At 42.0% G+C, this 25336-nt stretch overlaps 1 protein-coding gene across 1 annotated transcript; it reads left to right on the top strand.

Moving 5' to 3' along the window:
• Positions 1–263: 263 nt before the first annotated feature.
• LOC103907103 (coiled-coil domain-containing protein 162) lies at positions 264–25302 on the top strand. The gene is made up of 15 exons (XM_009289206.1): positions 264–287; positions 1667–1762; positions 2198–2491; positions 3329–3561; positions 5384–5522; positions 5957–6077; positions 7170–7279; positions 8067–8216; positions 11010–11177; positions 12083–12235; positions 16535–16687; positions 19485–19694; positions 21795–21915; positions 24787–24910; positions 25251–25302. Exons 1-15 carry the CDS (start codon positions 264–266, stop codon positions 25300–25302), a joined length of 2148 nt encoding a protein of 715 aa, XP_009287481.1.
• The last annotated feature ends 34 nt before the right edge of the window (positions 25303–25336 follow it).

Below are 25336 nucleotides of genomic sequence, written 5' to 3'. Positions count from 1 at the left end.
CTTTTGAAAGCTTTGAAAAGTTTTAGTGGCTCTCCCACTCTGTATAGGAAATTATCCTAGTATCAGGAATAGGAGGTAGTAGAGCTCCTGAATTATTATCCAGTCTATTAGCTACCCGAGCATCCCGCTCTGTTAGCATAGACGTATGTTTTGCTGTAAATGTCCCCAGTCAGATGCACTTCCACACATGCATCTATATCATTAACATTTTTGCCTGTTTGTTTTAGTCATCATATCTGCTGCTATCCCTATCACTCGTTACCATGTTGGGCTATAATGAGGAGCAGGTAATTTTATTACAAACCATTTGGAGAGTTTTGAAGGCATTTTACCTCTTTTTAATACAAACATTTTGGTTCCTTTTCAGGGAGACATTTTTGTCCTCGGGGAATGCTTCAGCCTACCAGAGCGTTACAGACAGGATATACCATGCGCTGCCTCCATTGAGTAACTCTGCGATTCAGAGTGCATTTGCTTCACAGCTAAGGCTCCCACAGCTTCTGGATCCTCAAAGCTGTAGGGTGAGTAAAGCGTACCCTCAGAGGTGCTCTTTCTCCATTTGCACTGAGCTCCTTGGAGAACAAAGTCCTCTGCAGTTCTTGCTGGGCTGCTTAATCCTTCCCTACCATGGTGCAAAGAACCTAACTGCTGATAGCTAATTATAAAAATTCCCATTATTACAGCTTATTAACTTGATTCACCATTAGGAATTCTAAAAAATGTTCTCTACAGAAGTGAATAAAAATTTGAGATGGAATGTAATCACACTGATGTCACCAAAACGGAACTACTGTGCATGATAGATGTTGGTGATTCTACTAACTTTCAGTTTTGGGTAATTACCCTTCTGAGCTCTCTCATCACCTGGCAGCAGTTTTGATTGCCCAACGTGTCTGTCATGGTTGTGTGCAAGATATTTAGGTCTAGTGGTGTCTTAGCTATAGCATCACACAGAGTTACATAATGCCAAATTAGATACCTATGTGCTAAAGAGGCACCTTGAATGACACCGGCAAAAAAAAGCTGGTGTCATGTTAGGGAAAGTAAAGATGAGTCTTGCTGGTGATATTACCATGTTCCAAGGTAATAGGCAATTTTAAATAATCACTCTAACGTCATGTTTCCTAATTTTCATCCCATCCTGCTAATTATCCAATATCAGATACTACTGTTTCACCTTTAATAATGCCTTTCCCAAACAATGAGTTATAGGAATACAATTTTCTGCCACCCTGCCTTTATTTAGGTGACAATGACACATAGGACCTCCTTAGTATAACTGGGAAACAGAGTTTGTACTGTCATGCAAAATCTGGACATCTTTGATGAATAAGATGTCCTGATGCCTCCGAGATAGGACCAGCAATAAATGATTGACAGTAGGTAGGTGAGGATCTGGGAGCTATTCTGTGGACGCAGAAGTAGCACAGCATCTTGGTAGGAAATGCATTCTGGAATTAATCCTATTGCTTCTTTCCCAAGGAGTGATAATAGATGCTTCTCTCTTTTCCAGTACGTGGCCTACTTTCAAAGTCAGAGCAGAATGTATCACATACCAAATAGCAGCTTGGCCTCCGAGTTGCCTTTTCCTGATCAGATTAGATGGGACTCTCATAACTAATTGAATGTTGTTCTTATTTGTGAACAGTCATCTTTATTCTTTTAGACACTCCTGCATTTTCCTTGGAGGACATTCCTAATGGATGGAGGATTGTTTCCAGTCAGTATCAACAACACAATTAATATAAATTACAACATGCAGGTACAGTGAGACAGCCTTGTGCTTATGTCCAAAGACGTAAAGACAAGATGAATCTATGATGCAGGAGGAAAACAAACTAATGCTATCTCGTTTCCTGTCTTTGTTTTTTAAAGAACAGAAGTGAACAAAAACATCTCCCCCTTTCCTGTCCAAAAGCCCATTTTACCATTTACTTCACATTTGATCTTTCTTCAAGCAGAGCAGAGCGTTTTTATTGATAATGAATCTATACTTATCATTTTCCTAGCGTGCTAGAACTAGAGAATCAAATAATTTTTATGCACAGGCATACACGTTTTAGGACCATGGCGCTAAAAGCTTGAAATCCATTTGTGTTTCTAACACAAAAGCCCCGTGCTGACAGTTACCTGAGATTTGCTATTACTTGTTAAGCTCTGAGCAGCAGACCTTCAGAGACTCTCCCTTCCTCTCCAGCTGTGCCTGTGCAGCCTGAGTGATGCCGACCGAAGAGTTGCTCATGGGGAGCTGGTGGCAATGCAGTTTTTAATGGAGGATGTACTGCAGAACAGCTACGGCTGTGCTGTGGAAGATCACATTGACTGTCAAGCCTCGTTAGCTAAGAGCAAGCAGGTACCTCTGACAACTCTGTTTGGGACTGTACAGCTTCTGTGTAGGACTCCCATTAGTTTTTGCAACCAAATCTCTGTGAACATAAGCGACCTAGACCTGAGGTATGCCGTGATAACCTCGCCTACTCCTGGCCGTCTGGTAAGAAAGCAAAGGGAACAATGTTGTCTCCTATAAATCCTGAGTGGTGTTGAGGGAAGCCTCAGTGATAGACGCCCCTTGAGGGCCTGCTGGTATCCCCAGACTTCTGGAGAAAACAGAGACTGTCCTGACTTCTCCCCACGTCCCACCGAAGGTCCAGCTCTTTCTTTATCAAGAGCTACTCAGTGCAAAGAGGAAAGGAACAGCCTAGCCACTGTCTAAAACCAAATCTAGTCAAGGAGAGGCAAGGTACTTCCAGGCTGTACTTCCCCGAGTACTTGCATTGTGGGTGTGTATACGAGGAATGGTTGCTGGGGGCACCTAAAGCTTGCCAGAAACTACACAGAGATTTGGTTCAAGGAATGGGGAGAGATTCAAACTGTTTGTGATGGAAAACAGACACACTGATTGATTTTCAAGGTAAAATGGATGGAAAGGACCAATTTAGTTATTTTAAGGTCTACTTCCTTCAAGATCTGAGCTAAGAGTTTGATTTCTGTAACAGTACTTTTTAGTTAGAGACCAAGCAGAGTGTTGCTGCTGAAGCAATTCACTTGAGGAAAGCAGCAATAAAACAAAGGATTTAACTTCTGTGCAATTTTATCCCCATCTCTGCTGTGTGTGAGTACTCACTGCAATCAAAAAGTAGCCTGGGTTTTCCCTGTACCATGCTCTGAAGGACACTGGTATAAGGCCCTGTTGCAAGTTCTGATTGCACAACAGCCTGTCGCATGACTTGTCTCACCGTATATTGCACGAGATGCTATTAAGCAAAGAAAAGCATGTGGAAAGCTTGTCATAACTTTTTGAAGCAAAACATTTCCCTGTGACTTCCAGCAGAATTTGGCAGAAACGGGTCACTCAAGTGCTAACTGGCTGCAGAACAGCAAAAAGACATCCAAACTTTTGCTGAGGCATCATGGTCCTGTCATATCATGTAACTTGCTGAGATCTTTTCTGATGCTATGGAAGCAACTAGAAATATTAAAGGCAGAATGGGGCCAGCTGAAGCTGAGGACTGAGGATATCAACACAGTTCCTCTTTACAAAGAGTTTTGTGAGCAATATGGGTAAGTTACCTTGGATGCAAGAATATTCCAGAGTAACTGAAAAGATGAAAAATGAGAAAAGTTTCTGCCTTCTCCATCCATTTTCCTCCTGTCCCCCTCTTTCACTTGTCTTTTTTTTTTTTTATTTCTACCTTTCTTTATTTTTGCTTATAATTAACCTAGTACTTTCACTTTTCTCTGAAGGCTTGAGAGCTACCTTTTGTTTCTTTGTTTCAGTACGGTTGTTTTTTCCCCTCTTTCAATGTCTGTTCAGACTGTTTGCTGATGATGTTTTCCAAGTGCATTCTTCTCAGTCGTGTGACCCGCCTCTGTATTTCAGGCTCCATAAACAATGTTAAATACAGTACTTGAATAAATGGAAATTTTGGAAGCCTGTTAGATGAATTGTAGCAGAATTCTTCCTAACCCTCCCACTTGGCTCAACTTTGAGCAGTCAAGAATAGAAAATTGGAAGATTTCCATCAGAGAGGCCCTTCTGAAAGCAGAAAATGGAACATCACTTTGTAAAAAGCCTTGTCCCCGGAAACCGCAAGAAAGGAAGTGAAAGAGCAAGATGACACAGTAAGGGTGAAATCCGTGCATGAAGGCACTGGAAAACACCGTTGTCATGCAACGGAGCACGGAGGAAGCGATGCTCAGTCGGCCTGTCCCTATAAGGCCAAGGCATTTTAGATTGACAAGTCTGAATCGGTCACAGAAAATTTGTGTGTGTGTAAAGAGCTGGTATCAGATTTGCTCCATTCTGGTCTCCATTTATTTGTATCCCAGTGTTACCTCCCATGCATTACCTCCAGATCGGAGGGGGCACAGTCCAATGCTGGGGGCCCACAGTCTTTGCCTCTAATTAATTTATAAACTCTGCCCAGGGAGCAGCTCCAGGGCAGAGCAGGGCTGGGTTGCAGGAGGGCTGTGAGTCAGGGCGCAAGTTCTCCGTGCAGCGTGAGCAACAGCTTGTGCTTCCACCATGGGGCTGGGCAGCTGTGGGAGAGCCCCAGCCTCAGCATCTCCCAGCCCCTCTGCACCCCGAGCTTTCCTGTGGTGATGCCCGGGATCGGCCTGAGCAGTTAATGCCTGCCGGGAGGAAAGGTGAGCTCCCTGTCCCTGGCTTTGCTTACACTGGCCTTTGAGCAGGAGGAGATTCTGTAGCGGCACCTGCAACAGCTCTTTCGTAGCAGGCAATCTGCCAAATGCTCTGTACCCCAAAATCCCTCCTCCACGTCCCCACCCGTCCCCTCCCACAGATGAGAGCTCCCTACTTCCCTCTCTGAGCTCTGTGCTAACCTTTGTGTCGTGCCATCAAGGGTTTAAAAGGCAGCATGATTAAAGCAATAAAATGTAAGGAGGTATATATGCCTTGCTAATGGCTCCTCTGCTTCTAAAAGCAAAGTGCGTGTCTGCCTTGGCACTTAGCACTCAGAGGCACTTAGCAAACCCACCATCAGATAGGAAGGAGCGCAGGGGGAGGGAGTTGCTTGGTCTATTTGAACAACGGTGATAGACAAGTTGTTACCGCTGACCAGATTTCCCCGCTTTATCTGGTTGACCCCTTGTTCCTTCCCCTTGGTTTTAGTTTTGTATTGTTATAAAATTGGAGAAATTACTGAACTATGTAATAAGGCAGGACCAGCGAAGAAGAGACTGTCCTGCCCCACTTGTAGGTCGAGTGGGGCTAAGGCAGTGAGCTGAGACTTAATCATATTCTGCACGGGTTAGGAGCAGGGGCAGGGGAAGAAAAAGGAAAGTTAAGGTCCAAGGTCAGTAAATGCAAACACAGTAATTTTGAGAGAGAATGTGTGAAACACCCGTGTCTTGGTGATTCTAGTGCAGACATCCTGTACCCGGCCATGAAAGCCATAGTCAGACAAACGGGCACAGAGGAGGGGTTTGGAGAGCCCGTTACAAGCACTCAGCATATACTTCCCCCCAGAGGAGCATCAGAAATCGAAATGAAAGTGTACCAGGTAAGGGGAGGGTTATCAGTGGGGTGTTGCGGGGGACCACACAGTGTCATGTTTTCCTGCGGTTTCTGATAAGTGAAGTCCAGCGGGGGCCCGTGGAGGCTGTCATGGGGGGGAAGTTTGGCAGATGTGGGTGACCTGGGAGGCTCTGCAACAGCACCTCTGCTGTGTGGGGCCAGGTGTGGGTCCTGGGACAGCCCAAAGCAACAGGGCCTCTGCCTGTTGTGTACTGTTGTGTACTGCCAGAGTACTTGTGGCACAGCACTAGGCATACAGTCACCCCCAAATGATATTAACCTTGATACTGTATCTGAAAGTACTGTATTTTAGAGAAGAATGGAAAGAGGATTGCTTTGGTTTAGTTTTTGCTAGTTGGCAAGTTGCTTTATAAGCAGTATAGAGATTTAGTAAGAGCTAAGTATTAAGCTTGATTCTAGCTTCAAAAGCTTCTGGAAAGCCTAGAAATCCACATGATCCATGATGTGCAGAAGAAAATTAACCAGGAGATGACTCTAGTGACATCTGAAAGAGCCAGACAAGACAGCAGTCTCCCCACTGGTAAGGAGAATTAAAATACCCTTCCTGGGAAAGGCGGGAGCCCCGGCCTTGAGTGGGAAGAGTAGCCTTGATGCATAAAGGCAGAAAAGAGTTGTCCTGCGTGTGAACAGGAGAGCATATTTGCTCTCAGCTCCTCACTTCCCTGTGCGCCCATCTGGAGGCCAGGGACCAGCTGAATTGTGGGGAAGGTATCACTGATAAAAAACGTCTTACCCTCCGGAAACTCTCTTCTGTTTTGGAGAGCCCATTGTGAGATGTGAAATTCCAGAAATACAGCTAGCAGGAAGCTGTGAAGAATTGTGTACCGAGGTACCATACAGCTTTCTACATGGACCTGTTTATTCTGTCTGTTCAACAGATTCCAATTCCCTAAATCTAAGAGTTCACTTTCTCCTTATAAAGTGAATGTTTAGCCATAACCATTGCAATGACAATTGTGAAAACAAGGCTGAACACTAATTATTCTGGAGTTTGCAAGCAGCCTGAAACAGACTGATAGGAAATTACTTCCCTGTGTTGGAGTGTTAATATTTTAAGGCCTAGCAGTGCAATTTAAATGCCAGACTTTTTAGTATGTTAGGTATTTACTTGGTACAATTACTGCATGGGTATGGGCAATTTGGGTATTCACAGGCACAAATAGAAAAACAAAGAAAAAGTGGAAATAAAAGGGAAGAAAGATGTGCCCTACTGCCACCGGTTGTGGTTGCAGGCAGCAATAATTAGTGCACAGAAATGTTCAATTTCACACAAAAGCCATATTCTTTACTCAATATTTACAGAAAACTCCAATACACGATTGTGGGCCAGGTCATTATTGACAGAACTGGTCTGTAATGAAATTGCATTCTGGCTTTGATACCAGAACGAATTTGATATTGCTGCTCAACACAGGCTTTGCAATCTGTTTGCAATGACATTTACTTTTTGTTGTAAACATTTTAGGAAAGCTGAGAAACCCTAAGCTATATATAAAGTGTACCCAGTGTCAAATCCCAGGCATTACTGAAGGATCAATATTTTGTGACAGTGATACCCACTGATGTGTGGTTTTATTCTGTGTGGGGTTTTTTTCTCCCTCTGTTCCTGCAGAGATCTGGAAACACAGGGTAATGCAAGAAAATTTCTCAGTTGTACGACCACAGATAGTTGAAACATTTGTTCAAAGGCTGATAGAAAACTACCAAGAATCAGATACAGAGGTACATATTCTGCATTTCTATCTAAGTAACAGCTAAATCATGTTTACAGCTTTATTTATTAAAGCTCTTGTCAATCAGTTACCTAAAAGAGAAACAACATTTCTTAAGCTTATGAGCTTAGATTCAAATTATGTTGGTTTGTAATAGCAGCATTGGCAGCAAACTTGTGTATTGCCCTACTGCCTTCTGACAGATTTATTTCAGCTCTCAGGACTGTAATAATATGAAAATGAGTTAGGGCTGGAGGTTTATATGCAACCGCAATGCAGGATTGCAGGACTTTATTAATGGCTTCAGTAGTGGGAACTCTTCTTCCTGAGTCATTGCTAAATCAGGGGTCCAGCACGATGTTAGGAACCAGGTTTAGGTTTTTTCCAGTGAAATTTGAAGAAATTATTTATGAAAATATGACCACTTCTTGTTAAAAAACACAAAACATGTTTTTTTGACAGAAGGGATGTTGGGGCCCAACTGCAGTCCAGGCAGTTTCTGAGCTGGTGATTTAACTTCCGTACTAAAAATTCTCTTTTAGCTTCAGATGGAAAAAAACAAACCATTATGCAGTTGCAGCTAGAACCAGTCAAAAAACTGACAAATCTGTTTTCCATTAGTTCAGTGAAATTGTAGATTGGGCAAAAACATTTACACTGAATATTTTTGCTTCATTTTGATATCGCAGAAGCATTTTATTTACAATAAGGTGACGATGTTTCATTTTGATGTGTGCTGTATATAGCAACTCTTGTGACTCAGGCCATCTGCAAGGTTTCTTATTTTGTTTTCCTAGGTTACTTTTACAAAAAGCCATTTACAACAGTGTCTCACCATACTGGGCTGTGACATCATGGCCAGAGAGCGCAGCAACTTTGAGACCTACTCCATGTTTTATGAAAATATTCTCCAGCAGCAGCATCGTTTGCTTTACCAAAAAGAACAAGTATGCTCAGAGCGTTGCTTCTACTCTTCAAGAACAGGGGAAGGTGGTTTCTCTGGGTGGGAGGCAGTTGCTAAGTAAAAAATAAAGTCAAGCTGTCAGGCTGGGAAGTTGTTGAAGTGGAGTTGGGCTACACAAGCATCGTCACCGTGCATCTTTGTGCTTTGCTTCAGGAGCTGCACGCAGTGGAAGAAGGTGGCAACCAAAGTGATATGGCTCTGACACAGGTTGGTGATGGTGGTCTATCGATTGGTAGTACTTAGTGATCTCATTTGGGACAGAGTCCCACTGCGCAGACACACGGTGACAGTCTTTGAGAAGAAAGCTAGGGGGGCTCTGGGGCTGCTGTTTCTGTGCTCGATGCCAGAAGTCATGCCGGAAGGACTTGTAAAACAAAGATAACCTGAAGGCAAAGGTAGTGGCCTGCTGTTCTGTGGTTCATGTTCACAATGGATGATATACTGGTAACCTTCTAACTTAAACTTCTACTGACGGGTCTCTTCCTTCACAAGGCATTTTCTCAGAGCAATTCAATCCTGTGCATTGACTGAGATAGAAAATAGGAGTGGGTCAGGCACGTAGGCCATACTGCAGTGTAGGTACCAGGTATGCTACATCATGGCTGCATAACCAACTCCTTCTTAAGTTCTGAGTACTTGACTTTGCAGCTTCAGCTGTGTTTTTTAGGATAGCTGGTATGTGTGGGTGGAAATGTCTAAAGTTAGGATAGCTGGTATGTGTGGGTGGAAATTTCTAAAGTAAACCCAGCCAATAAATCAGAAATGCTATCTTGTGGAATCATGTGATATCCATGTAATCTATTAGCTGAGTTGGAGGCTTGGCTCCATCAACACAAAGTCCACTGCTAGAGGCGTGTATAGAAACCTACACTAGGGAGAAGACTGCTTGGGTTTCAGAGATGTTTGCACAGCAGTGTTAGAACACCTGCATTTTGGATTTCATTCCTGGGCTCCTTTTCTCATCTGTCCTCACCACTGACTACAAGATTTCAGTTCTTCTCTGGGCTTCGTATCAGTTTCTTGCCCCGCTTCCTCATGTTTTTTCCAAATTTTTTCCCCTATATCCTTTTCTGTACGGTGTCTTGTCAGCAACTGCCCTTCTTCCCTGATTTCACTGTCCTGTCCATATGTTTCGGAAGGCTGGAGTGAGAGAGAAAATGAGAAACACGTGTGAGGTTTCAGCTGGGTGGAAACATACAGGAGTCGTCAGTAGGACTTTCCTGGAGCCTGTGGGCAGTGGAGTCTCTCCCCCCCTCCACTTTGCTAGCCCATCACCACCAAATTGCTGTCTAATTTGTGTTGTGCTCGAAGTGGCCCAGGATGGCCAGCTGCCTACAGCCTCTGGGCTCTGCTTCAACCTCAGAAGAGACTTCCTGCTCCCAGTTCCACTTCTGGAATTGCCTAAAGCAACTAACAGACGCTATTGCAAGTCTGAAGAGCAAGCTCAGTTGCTCAGTGGAGGTGTTAGAAACCATGAGAAAGGTTCAGGCATGATCAGCCAAAATGGGATGGCAGATAGTTTGAAAACTAAAAAGTCTCTAAGGAACATACATGAACCATGTGGGTTGGTTTTTTTTCTCCAACAAAGTCGTAGGATTTGACCAACTTTTTGCTGACTTTACTAAAAAGACACCCAAAATAGAGGAAAACTAGTGCTGCTCTGAATAAAGATCACAATAATTTTTCAGCAGGGCTAAAATACATGTATTTTTCACCAGCATTCATTTTCAGAAGTCTCTCAGTAGTGTTTGCTGTAAGACAAAAAAATTGACACAGAAAATTTCAGTGAGAATCCAGTGAAGTTATTAGCATTTACTACTTAGATCTGGCATGCGGAGGTGCCAGGCAACCTTGAAAGCAGACTGTGCTGTTGGCTGTGCTTACAGTCTGCAGTTGTGCCTATTTCTTATCTGAGTAACGTAATATGCTAAGAATGATTTTTAGCTTTCCTCCATTGTGTTCATCTGGTTGCAAATGCTGTTCGGCGGTATGAAAATGACCAAACATTTATACCTAGCAATGACCTGCCTATGTGAAATTTAAATTCTGTCATTTAAATCTGTTTGAGTTCTATCACGTACCTTCCTATTTGTGCTAACCTGTGTGCCCTTTCTGAGGGTATGTTAATTGTCAAATATCAACAAATGGAACACATAGTTGTTTTTGTCATATATTAAATGGTCTGCATGTACAAGCTTATCAGCAGACAGAATATTTGCTCCGATAAATGCATTACCTCACAGCTTGCTGAACGAAGCCTGGTCACAGTTCTTCTGACTTTCTCTCTGGAGGCAGGGGAGATTATGCTATGGGAGGCCAGACTCACCAACATAGCAGAGCCAGGCACAGGATCTTCTCCTAAAATCAGATTCCCTAATCCTGCTCCCCAATCTTTCTGCTCCTCTGTCCTCTGCGCACATTTCCTTCTGTCAGTTCTCATACCTATTAGCGAGGAGATCTTTCTTTCCTGGTGACCAGAAACAGGCGTTTTAAGGTTACGTACGCATTTGCCCCCTTCAAATATCGTTCGTGAACTGCCACAATTCTTCCTACTCTTTCCAGGGAAGAAATGTTTCTAAAACCAACAGAGATGTACAAAATGGATTATTCCATACCATCAATGGATTATTTTTATCAGGACACTCAGTTAAGAAGATATTCTTGCTCTACTTAATTAGGTATCACGCAACATATTCAGAGCTCTGGATTGTTTACTCCTAGGCTATGGTGTTTGCTCATCCCTAGCTTTGCTCATTCACTTTCTCTGCTCTGACAGATTGTGGGGCTGTGCCATGGCATGATTATGGAAATAACTGCTCTCAGAGCCCAGCTCGCTGACCTAGAGGAAGAAAATCTTGGTCTCAAAGAGAAGATTAGAAAAGAAGTACGGGATGAATATGGATCATTAGTGCGGAACCTATTTGTGACTTGTGTCCATCTAAAAGTAGGTACAGAATAAGAGGGGGTACTCAATCGGTCTTTTTGTGCTGCTGTATAATTTGCCAACAAGTGTAGCACTCAAAGGAATAAATTGCTGCAGTGTGCCAGGTGGATGAATGGGTGAATCATTTTTCTCCTGCTGCTAGAAGCATCTTGTAAAAACGTCTGGTAGAAAAATAGCGTACCTTTTCTAAGAGAGGAGGCGTATTCTTGATGGAACAGGTACCACATTAGAGAGAGTGATGGAAGCTCTTTTTAGTTACATACAGTGGAGGGAACTTTCTGGATATAATACTTCAGTTTGTAATATTTTGCATTATTTTTCTTGGGAACTTTATGTCCACTGTGTAATTGTATTGCTCACTCTAACAATGCCTTTGTTTTCAAGTAGTGCACTGATTTCTTTTGGGCGACATATGTCATTACTTACAAAAATAAGATACCCCAATCTAGCCTGTAAAAACTGACCTGATTGTGACCATGTGTATTATAGAGCAGCTACCTCCATGAGATCCCCAGGGTTTTGATTGACGGTCCACAAGCCCGTTAATGTCTGTGGCCAGGGCAATAGTGACTTGAGGAATATTGTGATTTCTTTTGCAATCCTGAGGGTGAGTCCAGTTTTCACCAGAGAGCCTATTTTTTCACCATGGTGCTGCTACTTCCATTAAATACATACATCCCAGGATTGCCAATAGGTTGCCTGCAAATGATACAATTGAAATTCCACTTCTTGTAGTGTCTGTATGCAAGAAGAATATTGCTCTGTCTTCCTGTTACATTGATTCTAGGAAAATGATTATGAAGAAGGACCATCTGGTTGTAGCTGAGAGACTTCTGAAATCTTCTGAATGTTTCTTTCCCATATGCGCACACTTCATCTCTTATGGGTTCTGTTTGTAATTGCAGGGAAAGTTGGATGTCTATCGCCTTAGCATTGAGCAACGAATGTTTGAAATCATCAGTGAAGTGAGAAGAGAAGGAGTTGACAATATGATTGATCTGAAGAAAAAGTTTGGCTCCACTAAAAATAATGGTGACTTGAAAGAACGTTTGTCTAAAGTAAGGAAATACATACGTGTGCCAGTAAACGAACACAAGGATAATATCCTGGTTAAGCTTGCTGAAGATGGCTTAAGTTATTGCATTCTATCTGGGACATCGGCTGGGTGAAGAGCATGGAGGTGGTCCATTACTAGACTCTGTTAATGGCTACTCATTTGTCAGGCTGTCTTGCATCAATCATCTTTGACTGTGTGTTTATGCTCCAAGTGCAGAAATTTTGGGCCAAACTCAGCCCTTAGACCCTGAAACTGTATGTATTTGAATTGATTTTGGTTCTAAACTTCGCAACTCTGCTTTCAGTCTGTTCTGAGTGAGACTAACACCATGCTTTCTACACAGGTGAACATCAGAGAGGTTGAACTTGGATCTGAAGAGGTATAAATGTGAACTCACATTCAATCATATGTTAGCATTGTCATGTGTTGTCATTGTCCCTTCTTTGGGTGGGGGAAAGAGAATGTGATGTTTCAGTGACCCTGATAAATGTGTTGATGGGAGTTTTATCTTCTTGTCATGCAAGCTGGTCACATAAAAGAATGGGGACAGAATCCTTTTTTCCATTTGGGGCTACTTAGAATCAAAAATATATTCAGCTTTATGTTTTGAAAAAATGCCCCCAAAACTGATGTTCTGGGAGTTATAAACTAAAGCCTGGGAAGTCATTTCCAGGCTACAACTTCCAAATCAACCCCTTTTCTAATCAAACATATTCCTCCTCAGCAAAGTTCAATTTGTACTAAAATTATGGTAGTCAGTCAATGAATACAAATGAGATCAAATGGATAATGGCTAAATACTTCTGTCTAAAGTAAATATGCCTGCAGCTCTCTCAAGCAGAGAAGCTTGCGAAGCAGGATATAACTGTAATGCCAACTGAGCGAGAAGGGCTTTCAACACCCGCAATGAACCTGGGGGATAGGGACACCCAGAAGTAAATGAGGAACTGTGGAAAGGGAGGAGGTCCGCGTGTCAGAAGGCTGCAGGGAAACTTCCACATCCCCACTTGGAAAGGATGGTGTGCAGAGGCAGTGAACAAGGAGAGTGGGGAGCTCGTGCAGCCAAAGGGCTGTGGTTTGAGCAGAGTCATGGGAACTTGGTGGGCTGGTGCACACCATGGTCATGGGTGGTTGGTTACAGGGTGTTTAAGAAGGATCAGCAGGGAAGAAGATGAGCGAGAATTGCACTCTAAGGAGTACGTTCCCTGCACAGAGCTCGTGTATGAATGTAGAGAGGTACTACTGAAAGCCTATGAGTCAAGGTCAGAGGAGGGAGGAACGTTAGTGATGATTAATGACTGCGATGGGGAATCCCTTACAGACTGCCTGATCAAGAGAATAAATCGGATGGGCCCGTCTATAGAGGGCTAAGAAAAGTGTTTTTGATTTGAGGCCTTGGTGTTCATGGAGGTTTTATCCATCTGGAAATCTACTGGAAGGGGAACAGCATTGTGAAAGCCTAGGCAGTTCCTAGTCAGCATTTGTGATAATATCCTAAAAGCAAGTGCTAGAGGAGCCAACCACGGTAAATCCCTGCTTCTGCTGCTCACAAACAGGGAAAAACTGTGGTGGTGAGTGTCATCTGAGGGTGCAGTGACTATGAAATGACTTCAAGATCAGGAGAAAGGTTGCAAAATTATGCTGCAGAGCTAGGACTTGGGACTTCAGGAGAGCAGACTGTGGGACTTCAGGAGAGCAGACTGTGGCTTACTTAGGGAATTGCTAGGCAGAATCCCTGGGAAACTGCCAAGAGGGGAAAAGTGCCGAGGAAAGCTGGTTGATTTTTAAAGAAAACTTAAAGAGATTTCAAAACCAACTACCCCGTTATGCAAGAAGACCAGGGAGTTTAGCAGAAACTTGGCCCTGCTTGCCTTAGCAAGGAGCTTCTTGAAGGACTAAAATACAAAAAGAAAGATTGCAAGTAGTGGAAACATGGACAGGCAACAAAGGTAGAGTATCAGAGTTCAGACCCATAGTGATGAAATTAGGAAGGCCAAAGCCCAGCTGCAGATAAAACTAACACGGGACACAAAGGGTAAGAAGGTGAGTTGACACTGAATGGTAGAGCTTCTGTGCGGAGACACCTCTGCCAGGAGGGCCAGGACCTCCAGCGGTCCTCTCTAACCTCTGTAACAGTTTTCAGGAGGAAGTCTGCTCTTTTGAACAAAGAAAAAGAAAACCTGATGACTATACTTTTCATGAATCCACTGATTTTGTTCTCATTAAGGATATTGTGATTAGGGTGAACCAGGTTACTGAATATGGTATGAACCAGAATCCCCCTTTGGCATAATAGTGTTTATCACCATTAACAGTGCCTCATTTTGGAGGGGTTTACCTGCTTGCTGTTTTGGATTAAATTTCTTCCATTTTTTTCCCAGCTTCTGGGCAATGTTCACATTTCCTGTTTCCCTGGAGACACAGTAATAGAATTTATTGCCAAAGGCTGCACTGTTTCAAACTGCAAAGTTTGAGCATTTGAAAATTAAAATGAAATACAAATAGTTGCACGCTTTGACAATTGTATTTACTTCCAAACCACACGTTTCTTCCTGGGGAAAGTAATCTTTGCGGGTCTACTCTTACCGACGTCTTCTTTAGCAGGAACAGCTGCAGCTCTTGCGGGATGAAAATATCAGGCTAAGCAAGCTGGTGTGTAAGCTAAAGGCTCTGAACTGTTGGAAGCAAACCACTCAGAAGGCACAGCTCTCTGCAAAGCTTAGAGATGCTGAGAAGGTGATATTTCCCTACCATTTCATCTGTTATTAGTGTCTAATTTTCTGCAAAACTAATGGTCAGATTGGGCAGGCTCCCTATTATTCAGTGAGCCTATAGGAGCTCATGGTAACTGCAGATTTTAGGTAAAAATTCTAAACTTTTTCCCCTCTATATTAGGGGTATAAGGGTGGTCTTCAAATGTGAAGAGCGTGAGACAAATCCCCGATGCCTGCTTGAAGCAAGAATCTAGGAAGTATGAGTAGCTTATAGCATTCCTAATTCTGTGTTGACTCGGAAGACTAATTATGACATTGTATCAAAATCAACTACTTCACAACTGACTAAAACATATGAAAAAGAAGACAGGCAGACATGAAGTGAAAATGAACTAGACTGTTGGCTTGGGAGGTGGCTGAGGGTTTTTTTTTTTTTAATTGGTATCTGCTTAAACAAAGCAGAACGCAGCATGAGGTTTATAAACTTAATTACAGAAATACAAGATGAAGCACAAAAATGACTAAATTAAACTAAAGTGAAGATGGATGGAAAGAAAAGTGCCTCACTGCTTTAAATGAGGCTGATTAGAATGGAACAAACAGGTTATTGATTGTTATATAGGTTAATTAGCTGCACATGTCAAGCAAAGGAAAGGCAGAATGGATCATATTTGTTAACTTAAAAAGAGTGAAAACAAAATGGGTTTTGTGTGCTTGTTAATTTTAAACCCAAATAAAACTGGATGTGCATACACTTAGTTCAGTTATATCAGGGAGATGCTAAATCATTAGAATATTTTATTAAACAGATCAGTCAAAGATGGATTGAATTATTGCAAATTTGTGGATTTAAATAAGAAATAAGAGCTATCTTCACAGGATTTAAAAGCTGAAACTGAGAAAAATAAATGGGAAAATTTGGCTTTTTAAAATTAGAAACTAGCTCATCTTGCTCAGACAGAGCTTTCTTGTGTCTGACTTTGGAATGAACCTGAAGATCTAAGAACTTGTATTTCACTGTCCTCCACTCCAAGTGCAGAGGATCACGGACCTTGCTTTTTCCAGTTTAAATGGCTTGGAAAGGAGAGAGGGCTGCTAAATCTGTGCCTGACACAGTAACATGTATATACATATTTATGTTTGTGTTTAAAACAAACAAAAAGACCCTGCCCAGAAGGAAAACAAGCTTCATCACACACATTTTGAATTTAGAGATAATGAAGGAATAAACAGATTAGTAGATGGACAGGTCTTTCTAATGCATAAGAAAGATCAAGTTTTGCATTGCTCTGAGCTTGTTTGCACACAAGAACTTGAATTGTTGACATGTGAATATAATTAAAGATGTGCAGTTGTACCCATACGAAAGATTATCTTACGTTTTTCCCTCTAGAGGACCCTTCTTGTGCATCCTGTTCCCCATTTTGCCTTAAAAAAAGGTCCAGCCTTTATTAGAAAACAGGAACCATTCAATTTCACTTCACTAAAAACCTCAGAGATTCACCTTTCAAGAAACCCACTGCTATGTAAAAGACAGAAAATCACTGCTCTCATCATTGTTTCTCTTATGTACTTTCTGTTTACAGGAAGCTCTTCAAAACAAAAAAGAGTGTCTGAATGCTAAGATGATGGCAGAACAAGAGGTGACTTCGTTTCAGGATCAGCTCATGTCTGTAAGGAAAGCTCTTGCAAAATCTCGGGCAGACAATGACAAGCTAAAGAAACAGCTACATGAACAGGTATCTGAATTCAACAGGTCCTGATTCATCAGCGCACCAAGTTGAATTCTCCTCTCCATCTCACTTGCTTTAATGAGGATTTTGCCTACTGTTATTCTAGGAGAGAAATGGATTCAAAACTAACTGCATAATACAGTTACTGAAGCTGGATGTGTATTTTATGGCATTGAAACAATGTGTTCGCCTGAGTGTTTTCACCATTGCAGGTAGAGAGAACTAGGGGAAAAAACTAGCGTCTTGGATAAAGTTTGAGTCACGTACCAAAATGGCAGCTACAGGCACTACATTTATGTATGCCATCAACAGTGCTGGATGTATGTTTTAGTAGAGGAAAAGACACTATTAATATTTTATTCCACAGATGAAAAAAAATTAAATTACAGACCTTGAGGCTATTAGTCTTCCACCCAATCATTAAATTTCAAGGAAACATTCAGGGATGTTGTCATTTAATCCAGGACAAATTCATTGCATGTTTTTTTTTCCATCTGAACACCTTCATGGATATATCACTGCCACAGCAACCCCACTTTCACTTCTACAGATGACTACACATGCTAAAATGGCCCATTCCTCAAAGTCAAACATAAAAGCACACTCTTCACTTGCAATATACTTAATGCCAAGCAACATGACTGTATGGAAAATAAGTCTTGTCAAACCAACCTCATTTCATTCTGCTGATAAGATTACAAGTTAGATAGATAAACGTAATGCTAGACTTGTAATACACATTTGGAAGGGCCTTGTAACGCTTGGGTTAGCAGCACGTAACTTTTGTATTTTAAATTTTAGTATTACACAATATCGATAAAAATGCTAAATGGATTGAGAGCTAGATTTTTTGACATATAAAATGTGTTATTTTCATTAAATGAAGATGGTTTCTGATGGATTTCTACAGGAGTTGGTAGCATAACTATCAGTATTCAACATTTTTGTTAGTGGCTTGGAAATAAACATAAAATTATAGATTATAAAATTTACCAGTGACATATTTGGGGAGGAATGTTAGTGAATTTGATAAGGCACATTTAGTGAATAACGACGTGGGCAAAGCAGGAGTACAGAACCATACAGATAGCTCGGTAACTTGGTTGTCTCTCCGAGAAGTATTTCAGTGCCTGAGTAGATGAAGAACGAGAAGAAAGCAGGACTTGTACACAACAGGGTGACTGCATCCCTGGACAGGACAGGGGTCGTAACAGACAGATGACTGGCCATGTAGTGTGGTACTGGAAAGGATGGATGCTGCAATCTTTCCGCTTATAAAAAGGAGAATAGTGCAGATATATTAAAAATGAGTTTATAGCTCTATGTACAACACACTGAAATACTGCCGCTGGTTCCAGAGTGTACTACTTAAAAAAGATGAAGAAAAAATTGAGAGACTGCAGAGAAGAGTTACAAAAATTATTTGAGGGCTGCAGGAAATGCTTTCTAGCAGAGGGCTCTTAAAAGGTTCAATGTGTTTAGCCTATCTGAAAGAAGAGTGACTTGATTACAGTCTCCAGATATTTTTGTTGGGAGAGAATAGCAGATATTAAAGGGTTCTTAGTGAAAGGTATAACAAGAGGTGGTGCCTAGAAGTTGAGGCCAGACAAACCGAAAATGGGAAATTAGAAAAAATGTTTTCAAAATGTGATTAACTGTGGAAATGACAATATGTCTAACCAGCTTCAAGTCAAGATCGGATGCCTTTCTGGGAAAGCTGATTTAGCCAAACCAACTTGCTCATTCCAGTACAAGGGTAATTAAGGTAAATGTGATATTAAAAAGTCACATCTATTGGCTCGATTGCTTCATTCTGAGCTTAGCCATCTATGAAACTCCAACCTTAGTAAGGCTTAGGGGGATCCCCAGTGAAAAATGTTTGGGCTGTGACTGCTTTTAGCTCTTTGTGTTCAGATTTTTCGCCAGAGCAGAGTTGCCTTTGGCTGATAAATTGGTTTTCTTCACTGACAAGGTGTCAATTTACTTCCAAAAGACCCACTGCATCTACCATCTTTCTAGCGGATGTTTTTGTTGTTTTGTTTTTCTTTGGTTTCTGACATCAACTTCTGGTTCCTTCTCTTCTTCCTAATTTCTTTCCTTGCTACAGATTGTGATGATGGTGTTTACAAACAGCAGACTCCATTCCACATCCCTTGACTGTACAGGAGGGTTTGACCTGATATGGGTGGCTTGTAACACCATTGCATTCAATTGTGGTACAGATTCTAAAATGCGGCCATACTTACTGGCTGTCTCTACAAACGGTGTATAAACAGCAGTGTTTGAAAAAGCTGTGCTCATTTCCCCCCTCTCTTTCCTTGTTTATATGTTGTTTTAAAAACAAGTTCCACATGCAGACCAGAGGCTGGTTGCAGAAAGCAAATTACAGCAGACTGAGGAAACTGGAAGCAACTGCCTTCTTGTTTATTTGCAACTGAATGAGTTCTACACATGAACGTTGTTTTGAGGCTTCTCTAACAAGCAACGATGTAAATACAGCATTCTGTTCCCACTCCCCCTTACCCTTCCCCTACGCGCCCTGCTCCCACAGCCCAGATTTTATTTTGGGTTTAGGTCTGACTGCAGTCCTTTCATAAGATCATAGGATAATTCAGATTTGTTTACCAACATTTCATTACCTTCAGTACCAAGCCATGTGGGATTGGGTCTCTCCTCGTTCAGCTCAGCTAGGCATGATGTCTGAGGACCGGTCATCAGGGTTTAAAAGGAAATCTAAAAAGGTGTGTATGGGAATTGGAGGAAAGCAAGCTAAGTCTGAAACTTTCATGATTGCATGTTGTAGAAACAAATGCTGTTGGAAGTAGTACAGAGGAAGACACAAGAAGCCAAGAAGAGACAAGTACCCAGTGCGATGAAAGCTGAAAACATAAAGAAGATGCTTGAAGGGATGGAAGAAAAAGAGCAGAGAGTGAACTGCCTAACCAAGGAAGCTGAAAAATCTTCTAAAACATGCCATCTTCAACAAAAAGGGGTCAAAAAAGAACTGCAGCAGGTAAACTCATAATGCAGATTTGAAAAATAAAAACAGTAGCATTTCTGGAGAGATGTCTCAAGTTTTAACACTGTCTGACCGCATCTGAGTGTATCCCTTCAAGTGTCTGAACTTCAGAACTTCACTGTAGCTCTCCAAGTGCTCTGGATGAGGGTCTTGCAGCATGAGCCCTGGCACTGTTCTGGGCCCTGCCTGCTGGGGGCTTAGGGTCGTGTTCCACCTGTTGGTGGCATCTTGTGTTTCTGATGCCTCTCAGGGCCTTCCTGTTGAGCCTGGTTCAGTATCTTTGCTCTAGAAAGTGAATATTGTTCTCCTTATTCTAGAGGTAAACCGCCTAAGAGTTTGCGTAAGGCGCTGGGGCAGTGGGAACGGGTGTGCGGTGCTAGACAGAACATGCTTGCACCCCTGGGGGGATCAGGGGGTGCAGCAGCTAGAGCAGCAAGCGGCTGGGCTCAGTGGCTCTGGAGGCTTCAGCCAGCTGCGCATCCCCTGTTGGGATGTCCCCCAGGCCTCTGCTGTAACCGCCGCCCTTGTCACCAGACTAAACAGGGAGCTTTGGAGCCTCACTCAGGCTCTGCCTCCCTTCTGGGGCCACATTCCTGGGTCGGCAGTGCCTGTCGCTTTCCTGGCTCTCCCTGTGACATAGCCCAGGCAGGGCTTTGACACCAGTGCTGCAGAGCTGACAAACTGCTATCCTTTTGCTTTATCTACTCTGCATTTGACATAAACCCTCTGCCCTTACCTCTGTTTCACATACATTACACCACTTTTTCCCAAATTCTGGACTACCAAATGAACGTATTGGGAAGGAAACTGCTTTAATCCAGTCTGGCCACAGAAACGGCATTAGTTTTCACTAAACTGATGCCATTGTACTCTACTGTATTGAGTTTAAACCTGTTACTGCATTGCTAATCATTTAGTGTAACTGAGTAACCAGATCCACTTTTAAGATTATCTCCCTATAAAAGGGGCTGTATGTAGAGCTTTAACTACTTCAATTTAAAAACTGATTTGGCCAAGTAAACACAATCTCTGTGTTTAGCGCAGCTGGTAGAGTGGGCTCTTGGCTGTGAAATGTGCAGTGTTTCTTTTGTAGTGTAGCCTGCGGAACACAAAATTGTTTGGCAACCACTTGATTAGACTTTGACTGGATGGATCCATCTACTAACTGACAACTTTGCTGCCACTGAAGTCTCCTTGCCCTTGCTTTCTTGGTCTAGAGAGAAAAAAGCTTTGTAAATGTATCTGAATGCCTCTCCTGTAAACCAAACAAAGTATATTCTGTCTTCAATCCTCTAAAGCATCAAGGTGAAAGCATGGGCTGTTTGTCTTCCAGAGTCAGGATGACAAATGCCATTCTGCTGGGAATAATTTCTCAGGCTGCTGGCATGTTTTCTAACCAAAATCGTATGAGAGACTTTTACACAGCCAAAGCAGTTGGTGCAGACACGAGACCACTGATTTCATTGGTGTCTGTCTTTGATGGGGCTCTGAACTGTTCTGCTGTGTTTACAAAATAACCCTTCAAGAGACCAGAGATGCCAACAGCTGGATCAGCCTTTGAGGAGAGCAGAAAGGAAAATGGCAACTGCAGCGTGCAGGCTTTTATTGCCACACAACAGTCCCAGCTGCAGCTAGCACCTATGTATGAGGTCATTAACACTAACAAACTCTATATTTAAACTTAGTAAATTACAGAGTCTGTTAGAGAGATGAGGGAAGAGCTGCTGTTTTTTCCACATACCTCTGCCCTGAAAATGGAGGTAGGGTCTTGTCTAATTAGGGTTACATGCAGAGAACAGTGAGAAAAGGCCTCTGTATTGTTTTTATTTTACTCCAACAACGCCTGAAATGCAGATTCCTATTAAACGAGAATGTCAATTTGCACTGTTTGTGTATTTTGCATTCAGACGGATTATGGATATGTTTAGCAAAGCTGTAATTACGGATTATTTCAACCAGCAAGAAGTGATGGCCTCTCATTCACAAGAGCGCACAGGGCAACATCTTTTCCTTTAAATCTAGGCCCCTGCTTTGAGGCAGAGCTGTCAGATGATGAATTTTTGTTGCTGCCATTAATCCTTTTACCACCTTTAGATAAGAAGCCAGTTAACCCAAGAGTGCAGTTTAAAATGGGAGGCCTTCCAGCAGGTTGATGAACTGCAGTGTCAAGTTTATGACCTGGAAGCTGCAGTTTCTCAGAGGAATGCAACTGCAGGTAAAGACAGGTTGTGTGTTGTAACCCGCTTTCTTGGGGAAATAAGTCTTATGAGCTATGCGTCCATGTCTCTGAATCCTTCCTTAACCTTTGAAGCAATAGGCAACTTAAGCCAAATATGAAAGAGAAGACCTCCTCTGTAATGAAAGCATTTAGGTAGAGGAGAAAGACCTAAAACAGACTTGAGGAAAAATCAGACAACTCAAAAGCCATATGCCTTCTTATACCGCAGCTGCTCAAGCAGCACAAGAAACACTGACTCCCAAGGTAATAACTTTAAACAATAACTTGTGTTGTCTTTTGCTTTGTAGGGATATCATGGGAAATATGAGGGGAGCTGCATTTAGGGGAGGAGGCAATTAGGCAGCAAAGGGTCCCAAGTGGTAGGAAATCAGGCTTCATTAGTGGCTCTGGTCTTGGAACAGCTTACTTACAAATCATGCGGGGCAGCCAAAGAAGACTCTACCCTTGTAATTTGATTAGATACACGCCTATGATTGCAGGTATTTTTAGAGGATCTCAAAACAGCAGTGAGAGCTTTCTAGCCCTTAATTAACCTGGAACTTAAACCTTTAACAAAAACCTTTCTTTTCAGCTGTTTGTTAGGTAACTTTTTAACGTAATGCTTCTGTAATTCAGGTAGCTTAAAAAGCTTGATTAGGGATTTCTACTCCTACCTGCCTGAAGTTGCTGCTTTCCTCTGTGGTATCAAAATCCTACTGTCAGTCTGACAAACGCATGCAGAAAAATTGATGGGTGATACCTAAATTCCTAGTAAATTAAGTAAACAGGAAAAAACTCCAACGATCTTTCGAGGTGCATTTCTATGCCATGGAGAATATAAAGTACTACAAATTTAATTATAGTTTCCTTCTGCAGGAAAATGTTAGTTATTCCTGCCACAGGAAACTGAGAAACGCTCATTAGCACACTGCTGAAGACAGGACACGAACCAAACATGGGGAAATAAAGAACAGGGAGGTATCTTTAATTAATGCACAAATGTACTTGGTTTCTCTGGCTTTAAACCAATCAAGTTCAGGGGAAAAGTTGGTACAAAATTTGTAAGTCACATTGATGCTACTGAGCACAAGGAAAGCATCTGCGACAGAAAGGAGATGAATTATTTTTTTTTTTCCTGCAGTGAGTTACCATTGTTAAACATGATGCAGAGCTGGAAAAATTGGCTGAGGAGCTTGGATTTCTCTACGCTCAACATAGGAGCGCCATCAAACTATAGACACCTAGTCTGAAATGTGTTAAAACTCTGCAATGTATTGTAGCTACCTTTTTACTTGTGATTTTTTTATTCCTATGTCTGTAATAGTAGATGGACGTTGTGAGGTTTGGTGGTTTGGGTTTTTTTATTCCTTTCAAAAAGGTAGAAGGAAGACTGCAGAGCTGTTGTCCCGTAGTACATGCAGTATAAGAAGCTGTTTTCCAGGTAATAAGTCAATATTAAATAGCTATCATTTTTGATGCATTAATACTAGTACTTCTCATAAGGCAATCCAGACTTGCATCACTTAAAGATTTGTCTTTTCTATTAATCTGAGTTGAACTGTGCCACTAACCTGACTTCAGACCTACAGCATTTGGCCAGACCTATTTGCATAGGTGTGGCAACTGTTACTTGCAGTAGCCCTGTTTTGACTGTAAAGGCAAAGGTGTTTTTGAAACAGGTCACGTCAACTCCAGGAATTGCCCACATAGACTAAGACTTCGGCCAGTTTGTAAGAATAATCTGTAGAGTAGCAGTCTGAGCTATGTCCTCTAGCTTTGTCTCCGTTCCTTCTCCCCCATCTTCACATATTCCTCTTCTTCCCTCTCAAATGCACTGAGCCATGGCTTGTCTCAGTAGCGTAAAACAGTTGCTGCATTTCTTTCTGGGTTCGTGTGATGCTTGTGCAGTCAGTCCTGTCAAGTCTCTGCTTCAGAATGCACAGACGCTGAACGCAGTCTGACCAGACTGGGTAGTTGTGCACCCTGGGCAGCTGCCAGCTGCTCTCCTGCTGCTTCAGCAGAAGGCCAGAGTCCCTTGGACATGCACCCTGGTATAATGCCAGAAACAGCTAAGCAATGCGGTCTGAAACATCTTGGATAATATCTGAGAAGGAGGAAGAACACTGTCTCAATTAACAAGTGCAGGATTACAGCTACACAGCAAAAATACCCTCACCTTTTTACCTGAAGTTAGTGGGAAAGGTTAACATAGGGTTAAGAAGTGGTATAGCAACACCACGTTGTACACAGACACAAATCAGGGCTAAATCACATTATGGCTGATAGCAAGCATAGCATTTGATGCAGTGGGGATTTTTTTTAGTGGCTGAAGGGTTGGCATTAAGTGGCTGCCTCTCTGCTTTTCAGAAATCTACAAAGATGAAGACTGGAATTCACTAGGGACTTTAGTGTCACTGGGAACAGATCATTAACACACACCCACCCCTTTTAATCTTGGTTTTCAACAAGACTGGGAAAGACATGAGTTGTGGGGAAAACAGTCACGTATAATGAAGTAGACTTGGGGCAGCAAGAATTTTCTGCTTCACTAAGATGTTTCCTGCTGGAGGAATAAATGCTGATACACTCATTACTATGAATGAAAAGGGCACAGGGTGAGCTGCAAAAATTGCAGATAGTTGCAAATAGTTTTTGTTCTACTTTGTGTCAAGATCATACATGAACCACTTTTTCCAGACCAAGCAATCTATTATTCTATTAGTACTATGCTGAGTGTTCACAACTTGCTTTGGGTTGGTGGGTTTTTTTTTTTCTTTTCCCCCTAACATTCTGCTTAGAGGTCAGAAACAACAGCTTTCGCATTTACTTGAGTTCTGCTTTAACTCTGTGTTGTTGATAACACTCCAGGTTCTGCAGCTCAGATCCAGAGTAACAAGCTTTCAGGATCCACTCAGCATGGGGATTACCAGCAGCATCCTTTGAATTTTGACCCAAGAAGCAGCAATGGAACAGGAGGAAACACTCAAAGACAGTAAGTAATGGTGGCATTGGTAATAAGCTAATATGGTTGCAAAATGAGCAACTTTTTTGCTAGTTTGAAAGCTGTGATTTGCATATATACCCAGGCAGGTTTCATCTGGACAGTAAGTCAAATCCCTTTGAAGATTTATCTTTAAGAGCAAGGTGACCAGTATGTATGGCTAGCAAACAGGAAAAAACATGTTCTAAATGTTCCAAAAATTGACTAAGGAAAGGGGGCAGGAAGGAGGTATTTAGTTAGCAATGGTCCAGGAAAGTTTTGTTGTTTGTTTGGGTTTTTTTGAGTACCATGCCATGGTTGGTGACTTTTTTGTATGTTACTTATGTTTCAGGTGCCTAGCAGATGGAAGGAGAGAACAGCAGATAGGCTATTACCACACCTAAATGAAAAGTCTCTTTCTACTGTCTTCATGCAGCT

Source organism: Aptenodytes forsteri, unplaced genomic scaffold (assembly GCF_000699145.1).
Source record: "Aptenodytes forsteri isolate BGI_AS27 unplaced genomic scaffold, ASM69914v1 Scaffold217, whole genome shotgun sequence".
Classification (NCBI taxonomy): Eukaryota; Metazoa; Chordata; class Aves; order Sphenisciformes; family Spheniscidae; genus Aptenodytes; species Aptenodytes forsteri.
Note: the sequence above shows the minus strand (reverse complement) of the source record. Positions and strands in the feature narration are given on the sequence as shown.

Bases quoted from the DNA above. Each gene is read 5' to 3' on its own strand.
- LOC103907103 (XM_009289206.1), top strand. From the start codon at position 264: ATGTTGGGCTATAATGAGGAGCAG. The intron at 3,562-5,383 runs GTAAGTTACCTT...TGGTGATTCTAG, and splicing joins GAGTTTTGTGAGCAATATGG to TGCAGACATCCTGTACCCGG. The intron at 12,236-16,534 runs GTAAGGAAATAC...TTCTGTTTACAG, and splicing joins TGAAAGAACGTTTGTCTAAA to GAAGCTCTTCAAAACAAAAA.